General features: G+C 66.3%; 1 protein-coding gene across 1 annotated transcript in view; it reads right to left on the bottom strand.

The window, feature by feature from the left end:
• Positions 1-19,583, bottom strand: part of TMEM132D (transmembrane protein 132D) — a 125,275-nt gene that overhangs the window by 82,635 nt on the left and 23,057 nt on the right. The window contains exon 2 of the mRNA XM_055147620.1: positions 13,193-14,057. Within this exon, the coding sequence (XP_055003595.1) occupies positions 13,193-14,057 (865 nt within the window). The remainder of the gene's footprint in view (positions 1-13,192; positions 14,058-19,583) is intronic.

Below are 19,583 nucleotides of genomic sequence, written 5' to 3'. Positions count from 1 at the left end.
TCTGGCCGCTGCTTCCTCCCCTCCTCCCCCTCCTCCCCTCCTCCTCCCCCTCCCCCTCCCCTCCTCCTGCCCCTCCTCCTCCCCCTCCTCCCCCTCCCCCTCCCCTCCTCCTCCTCCCCCTCCTCCCCTCCCCCTCTCCTCCTCCTCCTCCCCCTCCTCCCCCTCCCCCTCCCCTCCTCCCCCTCCTCCCCTCCTCCTCCCCCTCCTCCTCCTCCCCCTCCTCCCCTCCTCCTCCCCTTCCCCCTCCCGTCCCCTCCTCCTCCTCCCCCTCCTCCTCCTCCCCCTCCTCCCCTCCTCCTCCCCCCCTCTCTCCCTCCTCCCCTCCTCCCCTCCTCCTCCCCCTCCCCCTCCCGTCCCCTCCTCCTCCTCCCCCTCCCCCTCCCGTCCCCTCCTCCTCCTCCCCCCCTCCTCCCCCTCCTCCCCTCCTCCTCCTCCCCCTCCTCCTCCTCCTCCTCCTCATGTCCACCTGGTCACTGAGGGCTGCGGGGTCCAGGACCTGCTGTATCGGCAGGGGTGCCTTGCCCTAACACCAGGGCACAGATGGCCGCACCCCTGGGGCAGTGGGCAGCACCACGGAGGTGAGGACCCTTCCTCGCTGGACTCTGGCCATCACGCACTCTCCCTGCCAGGGAACGGCACAAACGCAGCTACCGGCTTAACTCCCCCGAGAACCCTTAACTCTGAAAATACGTCGTTTTCTTTTACATTCTGTTTTCACTTCTTCATTGAACTTGCAAGAATATTGCGGGGACTTAATAAGAGGTACCAGCGCCTGCGGAGGGTCCTGTGGCGACCCCTGACCCAGTCCGCCCCTCCCCTCCCCTGCCCTGCAGCCCCCCTGGGCGGCCCCCTGCCCTCTCCTGCCAGGGCGCTGAGCAGCGTGCACAGCCTCCCGCGCCCGTGTGCCGAGTTGGCTCTTGGCACGAGGTGGGGCTGGTCTGGCCCCAGGGCTGCTCAGGGGTACGGGGGCTCTGGCTGGCGACCACGGCCCAGCGAGGAACGGAGGGTTCCGAGACCCGGGTCACAGGGCGCCCGGGCAGATGGGCGGTGATGCTCGCCAGGGCCCTGCAGGGGGCGGGGCCCACCTGTCAGCTCTTCCCTCCGTCTCCGGAGTCTGGCCCCGGAAGCTCCCTCTGGTGAGCGGCCGGCCTCCTGCCTGTTTTCTAGAACATTCTCCCGGTGAGCCGCTGCGACGGCCGTCTGTGATCTGGCCTCCAGCGAAGGCGCCACGCGGGGCGCAGCCTCCCGTCAAACCCGCAGCTCCGCCTGAGCCACGGAGCCTGCTGCCGCCACAGACCCCCACGGCCGCAGCCCCCCTGTCCGGGCGCCCACGTGCCACCGTGAGGACCCGTGTCACCTCAGCCAAGATCCCCCGGGGAGGCGGGGCGTGCACCCGAGCTCGGACGGAGACACACATCACGGTGAGCGGACGCACCGCCTCAAGGTGCCAGGTGGCTCGTTCTCCGCGGGAGCAGCCGAGAGGAGCCCGGGGTCAGCGAGTCGCCCCTGCCTGGGGTGGGGCTGGGGTGGGGCCGGCAGCGGCGGGTAGAACTGCACACGTGGACACCGGGCAGACGGAGGGAAGGGGTGTCGGCCCGCACATGCGTCCGTGCTGCAGTGACGGGCAGTTCCAGGCATGAGGCCGCAGCTGTCTGGAGTCGCCGTCGGCGACAGTGGACAGCCCTGCAGCTCCAGCCCTGCAGGGGTGGAGAGAGACTCGGCCGGCCAGGAAGGCCCAGCCACACCGGGCAGGGAGGGACTCGGGGAAGGGCCGGGTCGGAGCGCGAAGGGGGCCTGCCCAGAAACCCACGACTCTGCCCGCCCCCGGCTCCTGGCTGGACGCTGCTGGCCACGCGCAGAACTTAAACAGGCAAAGGCCCGACCAGCCCTGACACCGGAGCTGCCGCGGCCCAGCAGGTGGGGCCGGGGCCTGACAGGAGCCACGCGAGGGCCGAGCTATCCCATGACCACTGGGGAGGGGCCCCCCAGCCCATCCCCCAGAGGTGGGGCAGGCCTCGGCCGCAGGAGTGAGGGGACCAGCTCCAGGCTGAGGGTCTCTGAGCTGCACTTCCTGTCCCCACGCCCGCCCTCTCTTCCTCCTGCCTCCCCACCCCTCACCCCTTCTTGCTCCCTGATCTTCCAGCTGGTAAATAGACACCCGCTCCCCCCCGGTACCCGTGTCCTCCTGGAACCCCGTGACCCCGATGGCCCTGCCTGTCAGCTGGAGAGGGATCCCGGTGCTGACCACTGGCCGGAGGAGGGTGCCCTGGTTCATCGGGGTGATGTGGGAGCCAAGGGCCCTGTCTGTGTAGAAGCGAGGGGAGGCGGGGAGGGAGAGCGGCCACCAGCCAGCAGCTTCCATCATCAAACTCCCACCCCCCACCTACTCGCCGACCCCCCAGTGTGCCGCTAACAGGACGCCAGCAGGACCGCCGACCCTGACTGGCCTCCGACGCCCAGGGGCTTGGCCCTCGCGCCAGCGCACACAGTGGTCAGCGGCCGCGCCCCTGCAGAGGCCACCCTGACGGCAGGCTCGCCGCGGGGGCGCGGGAGCTGCTGGCAGTCGAGTCAAACAGCAGCACCAACACTCAGAGTCATTTGTCTCCCCGGCAACAACAACACGGAGGAAGCCGCCGCCGAGCTCGTGAGCGCAGCGTCCGGGCGGTTCCCCCTTCAGCACCGTCAGAGGCACCGAGATTTGTTTCTACGTGCCCAAATGTCTCCTCGGACCCAGAGCCGTCGAGAGTGGGTGCGACCTTCCCAACCCCCAGTGGGAAAGGAGAGGCGCAGCTGGCGCCACCGGGAAGCCCTCCAGGAGAAAGCAGGGCGGGAGGAGCGCTCCGGGGTCCAGTGTTGTTAGAGCCGCACCCTTGACCAGCCCGGGGCTGGCAGGACAGGAGCCAGGACGGAGCCCTGAGGGGACAGGGGGGCCAGGGCTGGGCGAGGCGGGGGAGGGCGGGATGGCGCCCAGTTCAAATGCTCTGAACAGCAGGTGAGCCCGTCACTGTGAGCACCTGGCAGAGGGGAGCAGTGTCTGCAGCGCCGGCCGGGGGCCTGGAAGCCACGAGCCTGACGACACTCAAGCACCGTCCGGAGGGGCAGCCCACCTGAGGGTCAGGGGACGGAGGGGCAGCCCACCTGAGGGTCAGGGGACGGAGGGGCAGCCCACCTGAGGGTCAGGGGACGGAGGCTGGCACGGAGCGGGCCGTGAGCACGGACGCCCTGGCGGGTCCCGCGGCTCTTGTCCTGGAATTTCCCTCCATCAGTCAACACGGGGACGGGACCAGCCCGTTGCCCGCTGGCTCGGGGACGAGTCAGACCCAGGCATCGGTCCCGCCATCGCCCAGGAGTCCCCAGGGACGTGGCCCCGGGAGCTGCCAGGGCGGGCGCCGCGGGCAGCCGGCTGCAGGCAGAAGCACCGGCTGTGCGGGCAGAGGGAAGGAGGGTCTCTCAGGGCCCGTGGGTGCCCGAGGGCGCACAGTGTGTCTCCTTTCTCCTGCGTCCCCTCACCCCGCAGACTCTGATAACCCCCCTTGCCCGGGGGGACCCACCCCTCCCGGCAGTCACAACCCTGCTTCTGCGCGTCTGGATTCAGCCCGCAGGCGCCAGGCAGCCAGCACCCTGTCTGTGTGACCCGTAGCCACACTCCCGGCACCAGGCCGGCCTGGGGGCTGCCTGAGGGGACCGGGCAGAAACAGCCCCTGGGGCTTCTGGTCGGAGTCTCAGCAGCCGAGACTCCCGAGCTCCAGTCCCCGGAAGCCCGTGGCTCGGAGGGTGCCTCGGGGCTGAAGGGAAAGCCGAGGGGCAGGCACACGGCCACGCGAGGCCCAGGCACACGGAACACACGAGGCCCAGGCACATGGAACACACGAGGCCCAGACACACGGAACACACGAGGCCCAGGCACACGGAACACACGAGGCCCAGACACACGGAACACACGAGGCCCAGGCACACAGAACAGACAAGGCCCAGGCACACAGAACACACGAGGCCCAGGCACACGGAACACACGAGGCCCAGGCACACGGAACACACGAGGCCCAGGCACATGGCCACTCGAGGCCCAGGCACACGGACCTGAGGCCTGAGGCCAGCCGGGGCCAGCGCCCGGCTCAGTCCCTTCCCGCTGCCCAGGAGCCAGAGTGCTGGCTGAGCTCCCGACGTTGGGTGGTCGTCTGGTGCTGCTGTAACTGGAACAGGCGGGTCTCTCTCCCCTGGGAACCCCTGTGGAGTGGCCCGCCCGCCCCGCCCCGCCCGCCACGCCCCACCACGCCCCGCCACGCCCCGCCCCGCCCCACCCCACCACGCCCTGTCACGCCCCACCACGCCCCGCCCTGCCCCGCCCCATCACGCCCCACCACGCCACGCCACGCCATGCCACGCCCCGCCACGCCAGGTGTCTGGTCTGCAGCCTCCCTTGGGAGCACTGCCCGCACCTGTCACTGGCGGGGAGGCGGGAGAGGCCCGAGGGTTTCCCTCTCATCCGGGGCTTGTGAACCCTCAGCGCTACACTTGCTGGGGGGGGGCAGGAAGGCCCTGGCAGGGCTGGCCCTGCTCCCCGCGGGGGAGCCGCGCGGGCTCAGCCTGGCCAGTCCAGGGCAGGGTCTTGCCTACGGAGGCGGAAAAGGCCGGCAGTGAGGAATGGGGGGGGGGGGGGGTCTGGGCTGGAGGCATCGTCCCGCGTCTGTCACAGGAGGGATCCCAAGGGTGGCGAGGCCACGTCAGCGCCCGTCTGGAGAGGCTGGGCCTGCTGGGCGGGGGGCGTCGCAGACCCCGGATGCTCTGGGCCTCGCCAGCCCAACAGAGAACAGAAAAAGAGGGAAAATAACACAACGACTTAGAATGTACGGCACGGCAAGCAAGGGGGCTTTCCCGACATTCCAGCTGCAGACGCTCCAGAAACAAACCAGCGTCTGCTCGTTCCTCGCTCCTGCTGGGCATCAGAAAAGGAGTCAGCCTGAAAAGCTGCTATTTTGTGAATTGAGAAGCAGCTTGATTTTTTTTCTTCTAAAATAATAAGTGTGTGAAATAAAAACAAGCCCTGTCATTCTTCTCTGTGAGATCTGGCACAACGCGTCCTAAAAAATCACAAAATACCTTTCTCTGCCGATTATTGCAAATGGCTCCTGCAACATTATCATCAAGCACGACGATGATGATACAACGAATCTGGTGGTACCCAACCTCTTAAGGAACGCCGGGGCCGGAGCCACGGCCCGCATGGAGGGCGCCTCCTCGAGCACGGCCAGCCCCATTTGATCCCCGGCACCCCACAGGGCCCCCCCGAGCCCCATCAGGACTGATCCCTGGACGCTGAGCCAGGAGTGAGCCCTGAGCACTGCCAGGTGTGGCCCCAAACGAGCCCGACGGAACAGACGCCCTCGGGCCCTTGGCGAGGGCAGAGCCACTCAGAGCCGGCCCAGCTGTGTTTACACGCCTGGGTCTCGGGGGCAGAGCAGGCACCGTGCCACCCCGAGAATGATTACTCAATTCACTCTGTGAGGAGGGGCGTCCGGGCAGGAGGGGCGGCCCTGGAAGTGCTGAGGCCCGGGGGCTCCGTCCTGTGAGGAAGAGCTTCCCTGTTACTAGGGACGAGACACAGTGTGGAGACAGAAAGGGCCACTGAGTCACTGAGGGGACACACCCAGGGACCCGCCAAGGAGCGCCCGGCGGATCATTGCTCCAGGGAGACTGTGATGGGCCGTGGCCACGGCCACCGGGAAACCAGGCTCCCCTGCGTCCACCCATGGACACTTAAACCACGGCTCCCTCCTGGTCTCAGGGCGCCCAGGGACGGCGCCATACGGAGACCCAGGGGCTTTTTGTCCAGTGCCCGCCCCCGTGGGAACCTTGGGTGGACACTATGGCCGTGGCCCACATGGAGGCCAGACTGGGCCACTCACGGCTCTGGCTCTCCTGGACACTGCCGCTTCCATCCAGACCGTGAGGGTCAGTCTCAGGGCTGGGGTCGGGGCCGGGGCTCACTTTCGGTGGGAGACTGAGGCCCAATATCCATCTCCGCACCAGGGAAGGGCCGAGGACAGCGGGGGGCGCACGGCCGAGACAGCCCAGCCATGAGCTGTCCAGGGAGAGCGGCCTGTCCGTCCGGGCAGGTCCAAGGCAAACCCCGAGTCCCCGGCTGCAGCTGAGGCGGGAGAGGAGGGACAGAGGGGGGCGAATGTGCTTGGGCTCCCGGGCCATTCTCGGGGGCACTGCGGGGCAGCGTGGGCGGGGGGGCGGGCCGACTCCCCCCGGCGGAGAGCAGACGGCTCGGGCACTTTTCCACGCACTCGGATTCCATGCAGACGGGTGACGCCAGGACCCCCTCTCCCTGGAAACGCAGAGGGTCTGGTTTCAGACTCGGTCTAACACGCCCCGTGCACGGCCCGGCAGGGCGCTCGCTGGCCGTGGCCTCAGGCCAGGTGCAGGGCACGCCGGGAGCCGGAGCCGGAGCCCTCAACGCCAACGACTCTGCTCCTTGTTTCCTCTCCGCAGCTGCTCCTAAGTGGGTAATACTCTTGTCGTCGGAGCCAAATGAGATTTTCCACCAGGGAGAAATGAGACTCGCCGAGAAACCGTGGGATTATGGGGAAGAATTTAAATCACAGCGACTCGGAGAAGTGGCAGAGCGGGAAATCAGACCTTATTGGACGCGGCCGTGGAATGTGGCTCAGATCTGCCTGGGATTCCTCGGCGCCTCCTTCACGCACACACGCACACGCACTCGGGCTCATGCCCCCACACCACACACTCAGCCACACGACAGATTCAGTCACATACACCAGACACACACGTCCTCAAACACATCCACACATTCACACAAACACAAACACGTGCATTCGTCCTCAGACACACACACATGCACAAATACACACTCACCCACACATTCTCGCATGCATACACACTTACGTATATACATCCACGTACATACATGTACATCCACGTAACACACATATGTAAGTATTGAGAATATGTAACTCTCAGTCCTCACACACGTGCCTGTGTCTGTGCACCCAGGGGCGCCTGCCCACCTCGCAGCTCTGTGCCTCCTGCACCTTGCAGCCCGGCTCCTCCCAGCTGGCTCTGCCCCGCCTCTCACATGGCTTCTTGGCACCTGAGGTTGTGGCAAACACTCCCATTTAGGTTCCAGAGCCTCTCCCATCCGTGGGTGTGTTACGGGAGCTTAAACCAGGGACGCTTCCAACAAGCTCCACCGTGACATGCGAGGTCCCCTCCAGGCTGCTGCAGCTGAGGCCCCCGGGCAGAGCGTGCCGCTTCTGGTCAGAACACTGTAGGAAGCTGGCAAGTGCCACACGCATGCACATGCATGCACACGCATGCATACCCTCACGCTGTACATGAAACACCCTTGGAAACAAATGCTTCCAAGATGGTGATGTCCACTGACCCGGAGGAGGGGATGACTGCGCAGTTTCTCGAACGTTCCTGAAACTCTCCCCAAAGACACCCCCAGGGTGCCCGCAGACACGTGCTCGCCTGATCGTTGCTTCACAACTCCGCAATCAATGCCCCTCCATCCCTCACGATCGGTTAATTTGCCGCATGCTTTCATCTTTACATGAATGCATTTCCTGCAACATTCAATTAAGCTTAGGATTGCACACCAGAGAGTGCTCGTATCGACAGATCCTGGCTGGCCAGGGTTCATTTTCAAGATTTCATTATGGAACTGTGTCACATTTTATTTAGCCATCACCCTCTCGATGGCGGCTTGGGGCGCTGCCAGTCCTGGGAGGCCTGCGTGGAGTGGACGAGCACGCTGAGTTGGCCTCCTGCAGACGGGCACCGGCCAGTGGGGCCCAGCACCTCCCGGGGGGCACCAGCACTGCTCTCACTTCCCAGAGAGGGACCAGCCCCCAGCCCAGCAATCAATGGCAGTGTCTCCCGACACTCTCGGGCCCGTACCGGCCGCCACGCCACCACTTACAATTGGTTCTCTGATTCCTAAAGCGACGGACCTGTTTCCCGGGGTCACTTCTTCACTTAAAGAGCTACTCCTCCTTCTCGCCATTTCCCACCAGTTAGCTGCTTGCCTCTGTTTAATGAAGTCACGGGCATCTTCAAAGGGATCACACAGCCCAGATGTTCTTTTGTCTCAAAAACTCTTCCCAAAATGCTTAGGTTACTTTCCAATTTTCTTTTTTGAGCCAAATGGGCTGGAGAGAAGACAGGTACTCTGTCATGTGCCTTGCTGGCCTGGGTTCAATCCCGGGCACTCCGCATGGTGCCCCAAGCCCGCCAGGAGTGATCCCTGAGCACAGAGCCAGGAGCAGCCCTGAGCGCAGCTGGCTGTGGCGCCCAGACAAATCAACAACAACCATAATAACAATAATAAGACGGCAAATTTTCCCCTCTTGGCCCTGGGACCCCCCGCCCAGAGCGGGGCCCTTGTCTAGTTCCTGTCTTGGTCTTTTTCCTCCTTTGAAACCTAGTTGATGTGAGCAAAGTCTGTGCATGTTATGTGGCAACCACAATGGCTGTGAGTGTACACATGTGTGTTTGTGTGTACATACGTTTGTGTCTGTGTGTGCAATCACCCACATGTGCATGCCTGAATGTGTGTGAGCATGCATGTGTGTACATGCACAAGTGCAAGTAAGTGTGTACATGTGTACTTGCTCATGTACATCTGTGTGTGCATGTGGGTACATGCACGTGTGAATGTGTCTGGTTGTGCGTGCACATGTGTGCATGAACATGTCTATAAGCATGCACATGTGTACATGCACTGAACATATCTGTTTTGAGCATGCACATATGTGCATGTATGCATTTGTGTCTACTGTGTACAAGCATGCACATGTGTATATGCAGCATGTGTTTCTGCATGTAAGTGTGCACATGTGAATATGCACATGTGCATGTATTTGTATGTGTGCACGAGTGCACTTGTGTATTGTGTGTGCTTGTACACATGTATGTGTGTGCCTGTTGTGTGTGTGCACGTTTGTGCACGTATATGTCTGTGTGTGTGCGCACATGTGTGTAGATGGGGACATGTCGCTCGCACCCACTCACGTCTCTGGGTGCTGCTCCTGTCCTGGCTCCCTCACCCACAGGAAGGAGAGAAGGAGAGAAGCGTCATGTGGCCTGTGGGCTCCCGGACGGGGCGCTGACGAGCCCCTGGGCCCTGGCCATGTCTGTCCGACCTGTCAGGTTTTCTGTCGGCTCATTTCCGCCGGCCCCGCCCTCTGCCTGCCCCGCCAGGCCTGAGCCTGGGGCAGCTCCGTCTGTGGCCACCGAGGCACCGGCCGACTGGGAACTCTGCTCTCGTGAATCTGTCCCGGCAGCTCCGCACACAGGCCTGAGCGGCCGGCGAGAGCCTGGGGCCCGAAGCGAGTGACGAGGGGGCCGGGAGGGGAGAGGAAGCCTCGAGGGGGACCAGTCTGGGGAGGCGCCAGAGGGGCACGAAACACAGCAGGACGGTCAGCACAGCCGGACGGGACTCCCGGGAGGGCGTGCGACCAGCCCCGCCAGGGCCAGCCTGCCCCCAGGGGGAAGGAAGGCGTGTTCCTCTTTCCCTCGGGGCCCTGGAGCTGGCCGGCCGGAGGAGTGCCAGGGGCCCGGTCCAGCCGCCACGCCCTGAGCACAGCTCTGCGGCACCTGCAGGAGGGACGGCCCGACCCCGGGAGCAGACCGGCCTCGGCTGCCCGCCTGCCCCAGCCAACCCGCCGGGAGCCCAGGCTGCTGGAGGCCAGCGCACAGGGGCCGCCTCCCTAATTCCGGGACTGCGGAAAGAAAAAGAGGCTGAGAGGACAGAAACCTGCCCCTCCCCCACACCTGAAGTGTCCACTGTGCGAGCACAGACCACAGGGCCCGGCGCACGCCACAGGCTGGCCACGCAGACCCAAGCCGGGCAGGAGACCCTGCGTGTCTGCCAACCGGCCCCGGGGCTGGAGCGAGGGGAAGAGCCGCTGTGCCCCGCCCACGGCGCCAGGCCCGGCCCGGCAGATGAGCCGCTCTGCAGCGTGACGCGAGGACCCGCAGGTGGAGACAGCCCAGGGCAGCCGCCAGAGCCCGCCGGGGCTGGTTTCTAGCACCTTCTCCGCAGGAGGAGTATGGGGGAAAGGCTCACCCAGGATTGGCAGGAAAGCCCACGATCAGCTCAGAGGGTCTTTCTGCCCGGAAGGGAAAGAAGGGACGTGAGGAGGCAGCCGAGGGTCCGGGATCCAGGGGCTGGGGGCTGAGCCGAGCAGACAGCTGGGCACCTCAGTGAGGACAGCGGTGTCGGCCTGCACCCCAAGGGGGGACCCCATTCCAACACCCCAAGGGGGGACCCCATTCCAGCACCCCGAGGGGGGCCCCATTCCAGCACCCCGAGGGGGACCCCATTCCAGCACCCCGAGGGGACCCCCATTCCAGCACCCCGAGGGGGACCCCACTCCAGCACCCCGAGGGGGACCCCATTCCAGCACCCTGAGGGGCCCCCATTCCAGCACCCCGAGAGGACCCCATTCTAGCACCCTGAGGGACTCCAGCACCCCAAGGGGACCCCACTCCAGCACCCCAGGGGACCCCACTCCAGCACCCCGAGGGGACCCCACTCCAGCACCCCGAGGGGACCCCCACTCCAGCACCCCAAGGGGACCCCACTCCAGCACCCCGAGGGGACCCCCACTCCAGCACCCCGGAGGGCCCCGTTCCGGCAGCACTGGCCCGCACCCGGGAGCAGCCGGCTGCAGCAGGCAGCCCGGGGAGAATTGCCGGATGGACGCGTGCGCGGAGACTAAGGAAACAGCCCGAGCCGGAGCCACCCCTGCCCTAACCGGGAGGAGGGATCGTCCCGTCCCCCGCCCGAGGCCCCAGGCAGGCTACAGGGGTGGCCCAGCCCCAGGCCCGTCCCTCTGGGCTCCCGGAGGCTCCCTGAGGAGCAGGCGCAGGCGGCCGAGCCCAGGTACCAGGGGGTCCGCCCAGGGGTTCCACGCAGGCCCTCATGCTGGGGGCACACGCCCAGGACAGGCCCACCGGGAGACAGCACGGAGGGGCGCACGGTAGGCAGCTGGGTCCTGACCGTGCCGCGGGGGGCCGTCCCCGTGACCGGCCCTGCCCACTCCCCATCTGTGCCCAGACTGCGGCCAGCTCCTGCAGGGCCCAGGAATGACCGGGAGCCGGGCCCGCCCAGCCCACCGCGCCCGGCAGACACTCAGCTCGCGGGCACGGCAGCCTCCGTCCTCGGCTTCGCTGGGGTCCCTCCCGCGGGGGCGGTCAGCCCGGCCCCCCTCCCTGCCACCCCAGCCTCGGGCCACTGCCGGGGCCTGACCCGCACGCAGCCCGGGCGAGCTGGCTCCTTCCGGGCACGAGAGCAGATGGCGGGTTCGAGCAGCCCCGCGCTCGCTGCGATATTTGGAAGTGCTGCTAAATTAGTGTCAAATTGACTTCATTAGGGAAGACGTACAGTTTTATTATTTCCTCATTACGGAAGCTCAGGCCGAGGGCTAATAACGCCGCCAGGCCCAGGTCACCTCCAGCTGCTTCCACAAACAGGGAAGACGCGAGTGTGATTAGAGCGTTTAAGCCGCAGCAGGCCCAGCGCCACACGAGCGTCCCTGGAACCGGGACCAGCCCCCACCCCGCCGGGCTGGACGCCTGGTGCCGCAGGGCAGCGGCTGGGCTGATGCAGGCCACACTGGGGGACACGCAGTAGGCGCTGGCTGGCGTCCGGGTTCCAGGCCCAACCAGGAACGGGGTCTGTGGCCGGTCTCTGGAGGGGCGCGGCGGGGAGAGCACCTCTCCAGAACAGCAGCTGCTGGGGACACGCGTGTGTGCTGGACACGCTCCCAGGTTCCTCACTGCCCAGAGACTAAGTGGCCACACGGCCGCGTCCCAGGACTCGAGGTGTGAGTCAGGGGCTCTCCCATCTGGGACGTCCCGAGCCTGAGTCCGGCACCAACAGCCCACAGCGGGCGAGCGAAGAGGCCCCCGGAGGGCAGAACTGTCGGGTCACGCCTGGTCCAGGAGGGGCAGAGAAGCAGGGCCCAGAGGCCCGGCCCGGCGGCAGCCTCAGACCAGCTGGACAAAGACCTGTGTCCACAGGACCCAGCCGGCTCAGGGGCTCTGCCCCAGGAGTGTGGATGCGTGCCAAGTCCCGGGGGCCACAGAGCAGCCTCCCACCAAGGGTGCCCTGCAGCCAGCCTGGTTAAGGCCGGGTAAGGCCAGTTTCTGCCTCTGCAGTTTAGACGAGAAGGGAATTTCTGGTTCCGGATCACAGCGGGTGGGAGCAAGGTACAAGCAAAAAATGAGGCGGGTTTTTGGTTTAATTAAGCTTTTTTTGGGGGGGGTCCCACCCGGCGATGCTCAGGGATCACTCCTGGCTCTGCCCTCAGGAATCTCTTCTGGCGGTGCTCGGGGACCCTCTGGGATGCCCGGATCGAACCCGGGTCGGCTGCGGGCCAGGCAAATACCCTCCCGGCTGTGCTATCGCTCCGGCACCAACGATGCAATTTTCAAATAAGGCATCCCCTCAAACGGGGACGGGGGGGGGGGACGGAGAGAGAGGCCGAGGCCGGCCACCACCCGTGGGAGCCAGACCTGCAGCGACGCCCCAGCACAGCCCCGCCCAGGAGGACGCACAGGCCCGCGGCCGCCCTGCATGTCCGGTTCTGGGCGCCCGCTCCCCCTCAGAGCACAGCAGCTGCCCCATCTCCCGTGGCCGGGCTGAGGGCCTCGCACCCGCGTCTGTCCACAGGCCGCACACACTCTGGCCTGGCACACTGGCCCCTGCTCCCAGGAGAAGCCACGGGCGCCCCCCGCCCCCTCGGAGGTCACAGCCCTTGGCCCGGCACCCTCGTCACCGTTTCTCACCCGGGAAATTCAGACACACCCAGGCGGCACCGGGAGAGCAGACGCCCCTGGGGGTGGGCGGGGGGAGCCCCTGGGGTCTCTCCCACCCCACGGGAATTCCCTGAGAGCACAGTTGGAAGGAGTGGGGGGTGCGGGGGGAGTGCGGAGGGCGGCAGGCACTAACCACCGCTCCACGCGAGCGTGCCCTTCCCCGCACGAGCCCCCGCTGGGCCCTGGCCCCCACTGAGTCGTGGGTCCGGGGGGTGCACGCCTGTCCTCCAGCCAGCCATGGCGTGGAGAGCTTGCCTGCCGCGGGGCAGCCTGGCGGAGCCCCGCCCACCGCTCCTCCCGCAAGGCCCCGCCGGGCACCGAGCCCGGGCTCACCCACCTCAGCGTGAAGCGGTCTGCGGAGCAGTTCCGGGAGACGGAGACGGGGAAGGTGAGCACGGCCCCCGGCCGGACCGTGCGCCCTGCGTAGTGGACGCTCACGTGCTCGTCCAGCTGCAGTTCCAGCAGGGGCGGCTGGCCGGGGCTCGGGGACAGGAAGATGCTGCCGATGCGCTGCAGGGGGGGCCCCGACTCGTCCATGTCGCCGTGGCCCCCTCGGGAGCCGCCGTCGCCCCTGGGCTCGGGCCAGGCGCAGTCGGCGCGTGGCTCCCCGGCCGGCAGGCTGTAGTAGAGCTCCACGGGGCTGCCCTCCGCGGGCTCGGCCGCCGGCCTCCTCCTGCCGGCCGGTGCCGTCGGGGGCCCGAACCAGCCGGCCGGCAGGTCCAGCCGCGCCACGCACAGCCCCAGCTCGCCCCGCAGCCGGCAGCTGCCGCGCACCTCCTGCGTCTCCCGGAAGGCGAACACGCGCACGCAGGGCAGCCGCGCGGCCCCGGGGCCCGGCTCGGCCCAGTCCCGGCCCAGCGCGTGGAACAGCACGTGCGCGCGCGGCCGGCCGCGGTGGATCCGCTCCTGCAGCACGTGGGCGCGCAGCCGCCAGCCCGGCGCGGGCGGCAGGAGCTCGGGGGGCACCTCCTGCTCGGCGGAGAAGGGCCCGTAGCTGGCCCGGAGCACGGGCGGCCGGCGCGCCCGGTGGACCAGGAAGGACTCCACGCGGGACTGCAGGCTGGAGTTCCGCATGATGTCCTGGTTGGCTTCCTTCAGGAAGAAGGCCCCGTCGGCGTGCTGGACGCGGAAGGCCACGGGCAGGTAGGTGGGCAGCAGGGAGAACCGCTGGACGCTCTCCAGGGGGCTGCGGCCGTGCGTCACTGCGGGGAAGGGAGGCGGTTAGAAGCGGGCACGGCAGGGCTCCGCCGACGGGGTGCGTGGGGCCCGCCCGCCTCCGCCTCCCCCTCCCCCTCCCACGTGGCCACGTGCCGCCTCTCCCCGTCCATCTCGGCACCAGGTGCGACCACCACAGCCGCGCCGGGAGCCGCGCCCACCTCGTCTGCCCCGTGCAGGCAAGACAAAGCAGCGATGCCACAGCAGGTGGTCACGGTGCCCAGGGCAGGGGCAGGGCCACGTGGGCATCACAGAAATGCCCCAGACGGAGGGATGGAGAGGGGCGAGGCACCTGTCTGCCCCCGGGCCCACCCAGGAAGCTGCGCTCAGGGTCACCCTGGGCCTGCGGAGGGTGAAGGGCTCCGGGCAGAGTCGAGAGGCCACAGGGACACGGACGGCCCTGCCCGCTGCGAGGGAAACAGGCCCGGGCAGCACGCCTGGGGGGGAGGCCCCAGGCCACGGGGCAGCGGGCAGCGCAGAGTGGACGGCTCCCGCTCGGGCCCCAGTCCCGCTGTGCTGTCCAGGGAAACCGAGTGACCTGGGGCTTGCCCAGCCCAGCCCAGCCCCTGGGTCCCGCCTGGGGAGCCCGGCCACGGGCACAGGGACGCTGGCGCCGGGCTCTCCCCGGGCGAATGAATGGGCAGGGGCCGCCTCCTCCCTCCACCCCCACCCCGGCTCAGCAGGGCAGGAGTCCCAGGGCTCCCCAGATACCCCATCCCCTCACCAAGGTGGTCAGTGGCCTCCCTCTGCGCGGCCGGGGTGTGGGGAGACGAGCAGGGGCGGGGCAGGGGCAGGGAAGGCCGAGAGGGACCCCCGTGGCCGGGCCAGGGCGACGGCGGGACTCAGAGGACCCCGGGTGCGCCCACAGTGCTCTCAGCCAGGGCCGAGGACGGGCAGGATTCGCAGGACCCTGATTTGCGGGGGCAGAGTCACACCCCCCCGGAGAAGCCTTTCGACAGTGCCCGAGAGCCGGGTGGGGCGGGAGATGGCCGGCCTCCCGGGAAGGTTCCAGAAGAACGCAGCCACGCCAGGCGGCTGGACTTTGGAGGCCCGTGTGGGGCAGGGCAACGGGGATGGACGCATGGCACCCGGACGCCCCCTCAGCCCCCGCCCGCCCCCGTCTCAGGCTGGCCGCAGCAGGTCTCGGGTGCCATGGGGGCCACACTGGGCAGCTCGGCCTCGAACCCTGGCAGCGTCTGAGCCAGACCGGCCACGGCCTCAGAGCTGGGGGGCCCAGACACTCCCCCTCGCAGGGCGTCCGGCCCACAGCCAGCCTCTGCAGCCCCCACCCCCAGCTTCCCCGCCCCAGCAAGCCCAGGGGGAAGGAGCAGCTGAGTGTGCCCACCCCGAACTCAGGGCATGGTGCCCGTGACGCAGTCTCTGTCCTGGGCAGCCCGAGGGCGGACAGGGGAGTCGGTCCAACACAGCGCCTGGGCCACGGGCAGGTGTGGGGGCTCGGCTGGTGCCACAGGGCGGGGGGCTCATGCGGGTGCCACAGGGCGGGTGCCATGGGGCGGGTGCCACGGGGTGGGTGTGGGGACTCGGGCCCCAGGGCTGGTGCTCCCTGGAGGGCCAGGACAAAGGGTGAGGCCTGAACCGAGCTGGGCAGAGCGGGACGGTGGGGGCAGCATCTGGGCATGCGGGCACGTGCCCGCATGTGTCCCAGGACACACTTCCGGCCGTCTCTGCATCTCTGACTAGCACTAATGCTGACAAGCAAAGGGAGGTGGCCCACCGCAGCGCTGAGGGACAGGACTCCCCCCACCCCCGCCCCCCGCCCCCAACAAGGACAACACTGAGGAGAAAGCGCCCGGTGCAGAAGTGGCCGGGGCGGGCACCGGCAGTACAGAAGGTTCTGGAAACCGGGACAGAAATAAACTGTTTTCTTTAAAGCATTGTCAGAGACAGAATTCACATCTAATAATATTTCCTCTTATTTCTCAATCCATTTGCCTCAAAACAAATTCTGTTTCTGGGTGAGAACAGCACATTTTCACTCTTCAATGGGACTGATGATAATTAAAGGGCCGTCCACGCAGGGAGCTGCCAGGGGAGGCTTCTGGAACCTTCTCCCTCCTGCCTCTCTCCCAGACGCGCAGCAGGAGTCAGGACGGCCGCCCATGCTGCAGAGCGTCAGGCAGGGCCGGGCCGGGGGCTGGCCGTGGGCGCGACTCCCGGGCCCCGGGTCCCAGCCGGGAGGGAGGTACTGCAAATATTTCCTTTTTGCACCTCATCATCCCAAAGTTGCCGTGACAGGCTGAAGGGCACCTGCGGTTGGGGAGGGGGGCAGGGAGAACGTGTTCTGGAAGATCCCGAGAGGAAGCAGCAGCCCCAGGACGGGGGAGCACTCGGCGGGGCCCAGGCTGACGGGGGAGCAGCCGCGCCCACGGGCCCCCCTGGCTTCTTTGCAAACCCGCCCCGCCCACGGCAGGCGCTGACGGCTGGACGGGCCCCAGAGGCTGCTCTGTCCACCCCCACGGCCAGTCTCTGAGCCGCGGCTTCTCCTCGGGCCCCGAGGGCGGGCGGTGGCAGTTCTGAGGCTCGTCCCAGACGCAGGAGCCCAAGGGCGCCAGACGCAGGCGCCCCCCCCCCCCGCCCCCGGCCACTGCCAGAAAAGCAAAAGACACCGAGAGGGTCTCCGGAGAGGGCCCGAGGCCCAGGGGTGCTGCCGCTGTCTCGGGGGCCACAGGGCGTCAGGCATCGTGCAAGGCAAGCCCCAGAGCCCCTGCCCCTCCCCAGTTCCGACCGACCCTGGCAGCCCCCCTGGGACCAGCCCCAGCTGCGGGCCCCCGTTTCTCCTCCACACAGCCGCCCTCTCCCCTGCCCCACCCCAGGTGCGCTGACCTGCAGGCAGGAAGAGGGTCAGCAGCAGCTGAACCCCACCCGCCCTGCCCCACGGTCTCCAGGACCTGCGGGGTGGCAGCCAGAGCTCAGGCGCAGCCCCTCCCACAGCGAGTGGCCGCAGAGGGGGCCACACCGCGGCAGCCCCTGTGTTACTCAGACCTGCGAGAAATCAGAAAGAGTCGTTCCCCCTCAATCTAATCCATTGGTTTAGGTAAGAATGCTTCTCTTAGACGCCTTCCAAGCGTGCTCGAGCCGCCGCGAGACCCCAGTGGAGGCACCGCAGCCCAATCCGGGACTCACACAAATCAGTAAGCACATTGATTTAAACAATTTAGGGTAATTTGAAATGCTTTCTTTTGCCTGAAAAATACGGGAGGCTGACAAGTTAATTGAGGGAAGACAGACACACTCGCACACAATCGCAGGGACTCGGGGAGGGGAGCCAGCGCGCGTACACCCACCCACCTCCCTCAGGAGAGGGGGGTCACGGCTGCGTGTCCGCAGGCAGCGAGGGCGCAGCGACCACAGAGGGGCACCCCGGAACCGGGCAGGGCCGGGATCTGCTGGAGAACATCCCCTCGACGCCCCGATGCCCCTGAACTCCTCCTCCCCCTTTGCCTCTGACCGGGAGCCCCTGGGCTCCTCTCCTGTCACCTGCAAGGAGCACCGCGGCTTCAGAGAGGGAGAGCTGCCTCCCCTGCTCCCCACAGAAGTGGAACTGTCCTTGCAAAATGCTGCGTGTGCACACGTGTGTGCCCATGTGTGTGCAGGTGTGCGTGCAGGTGTATGTGAGGTGTGTGTACAGGTATGTGCATGCATTTTTGTATGCAGGTGTGTGTACATGTAGATGTGTGTGCAGGTATGTGTGCAGGTATGAGATGTGTATGCAGCTGTGCATGCAGGTTTGCGTGCAGGTGTACATGAGGTGTGTGCAGGTATGCATGCAGGCATGTTTGTGCAGGTGTACATGCAGGTGTGTGTGTGGGTGTGTGTGCATGCAGGTGTGTGTGCAGGCATATTTGAGTGTGTGCCTATTTTGTGTGCAGGGGGTATGTGGGTGTGTTGCAGGTGTGTATATAAGGTATGTGTGCAGGGGTGTTTGTGCAGGTGTGTGAGCAAGTGAAGTGTGCATGCGGGTGTGTGTGCAGGTGTATGTACACAGGTGTATATGCGGGTCTGTGAGTGCAGGTGTGCATGTATGCATGCAGGTGCGTGCAGCCATATTTGAGTGTGTGCATGCAGGCTGTGTGCCTGTTTTATGTGCAGGCAGGTGTGCACGTGTGTGCACACAGTCTTGTGGTTGTCTCCCTTGCCGTGGGAACCAGCTGCTCAGAGGAACAGCAACTGCCCAGCCAGGAACCCCTCTCAGCTGTGGGGCTGTGGAGCGCCCTGAGCGGCTGGGAGGTCCTGGGGTGGGGGAAGGGCCGTGTCTGACCCGCGTGTGCAGGGCAGAGCCTGGGACAGGCAGGACCCCGCCTGCAATGGCCACCCTCCACCACTTCCTGCCAGCCCCGGCAGGCACTCGGCCTCAGAGCAGACCCGAGGGGAGGGGAAGGAGGTCCTGCAGCCGGGCGCGCCCGAGGCCCTGGGGACACGCCCAGACCCACGGGACACGCCCAGCTGTCGTCCCCGTTTCCCAGGCCCTCGGCTCGGCAGGCACCGGTCTGGCTCTGGTGGCCAGCGGAAGCTGCTGGGTGGACAGCCCTGCGCAGGCTCAGCCTGGGCCTGACCGAGGGGACGGCTGGGCCGCCTTCCAAGCAGCTCTCGGGGTAAACACACTGACTGGCCCGGCACCCTGACCGTGCGGGGAAAGGTCGCCCAGTGACTTGTCAGCTTGTAGCTGCGTTTCCCATAATAGGTTCCAGAAAACTCCTCCACCCAGGGAGGGGAAAGGCATCTTCCGCCAGCAGGAGCCGGAGGCGGCCTCACCGCGACAGCCCCCTGAGCCAGAGCCTTCCCTGGCTGTCTACACCCGGGTGCTGAGCCACTCAGACCTCCAGTGATGACCCGTGTCTACACCCGGGTGCTTAGTGACTCAGACCTCCAGTGATGACCCGTGTCTACACCTGGGTGCTTAGTGACTCAGTCCTCCAGTGATGACCCGTGTCTACACCTGGGTGCTTAGTGACTCAGTCCTCCAGTGATGACCCGTGTCTACACCCGGGTGCTGAGCCACTCAGTCCTCCAGTGATGACCCATGTCTACACCCGGGTGCTGAGCCACTCAGTCCTCCAGTGATGACCCGTGTCTACACCTAGGTGCTTAGTGACTCAGTCCTCCAGTGATGACCCATGTCTACACCCGGGTGCTGAGCCACTCAGTCCTCCAGTGATGACCCGTGTCTACACCTGGGTGCTTAGTGACTCAGTCCTCCAGTGATGACCCGTGTCTACACCTGGGTGCTGAGCCACTCAGACCTCCAGTGATGACCCGTGTCTACACCCGGGTGCTAAGCGCCTCAGACCTCCAGTGATGACCCATGTCTACACCTGGGTGCTTAGTGACTCAGTCCTCCAGTGATGACCTGTGTCTACACCTGGGTGCTGAGCCACTCAGACCTCCAGTGATGATCCATGTCTACACCCGGGTGCTTAGTGACTCAGTCCTCCAGTGATGACCCGTGTCTACACCTGGGTGCTGAGCCACTCAGTCCTCCAGTGATGATGACC

The sequence above is a fragment of the Sorex araneus genome, chromosome 9 (assembly GCF_027595985.1).
Source record: "Sorex araneus isolate mSorAra2 chromosome 9, mSorAra2.pri, whole genome shotgun sequence".
Lineage (NCBI taxonomy): Eukaryota > Metazoa > Chordata > Mammalia > Eulipotyphla > Soricidae > Sorex > Sorex araneus.
This window is presented reverse-complemented; position numbering and strand designations above follow the sequence as displayed.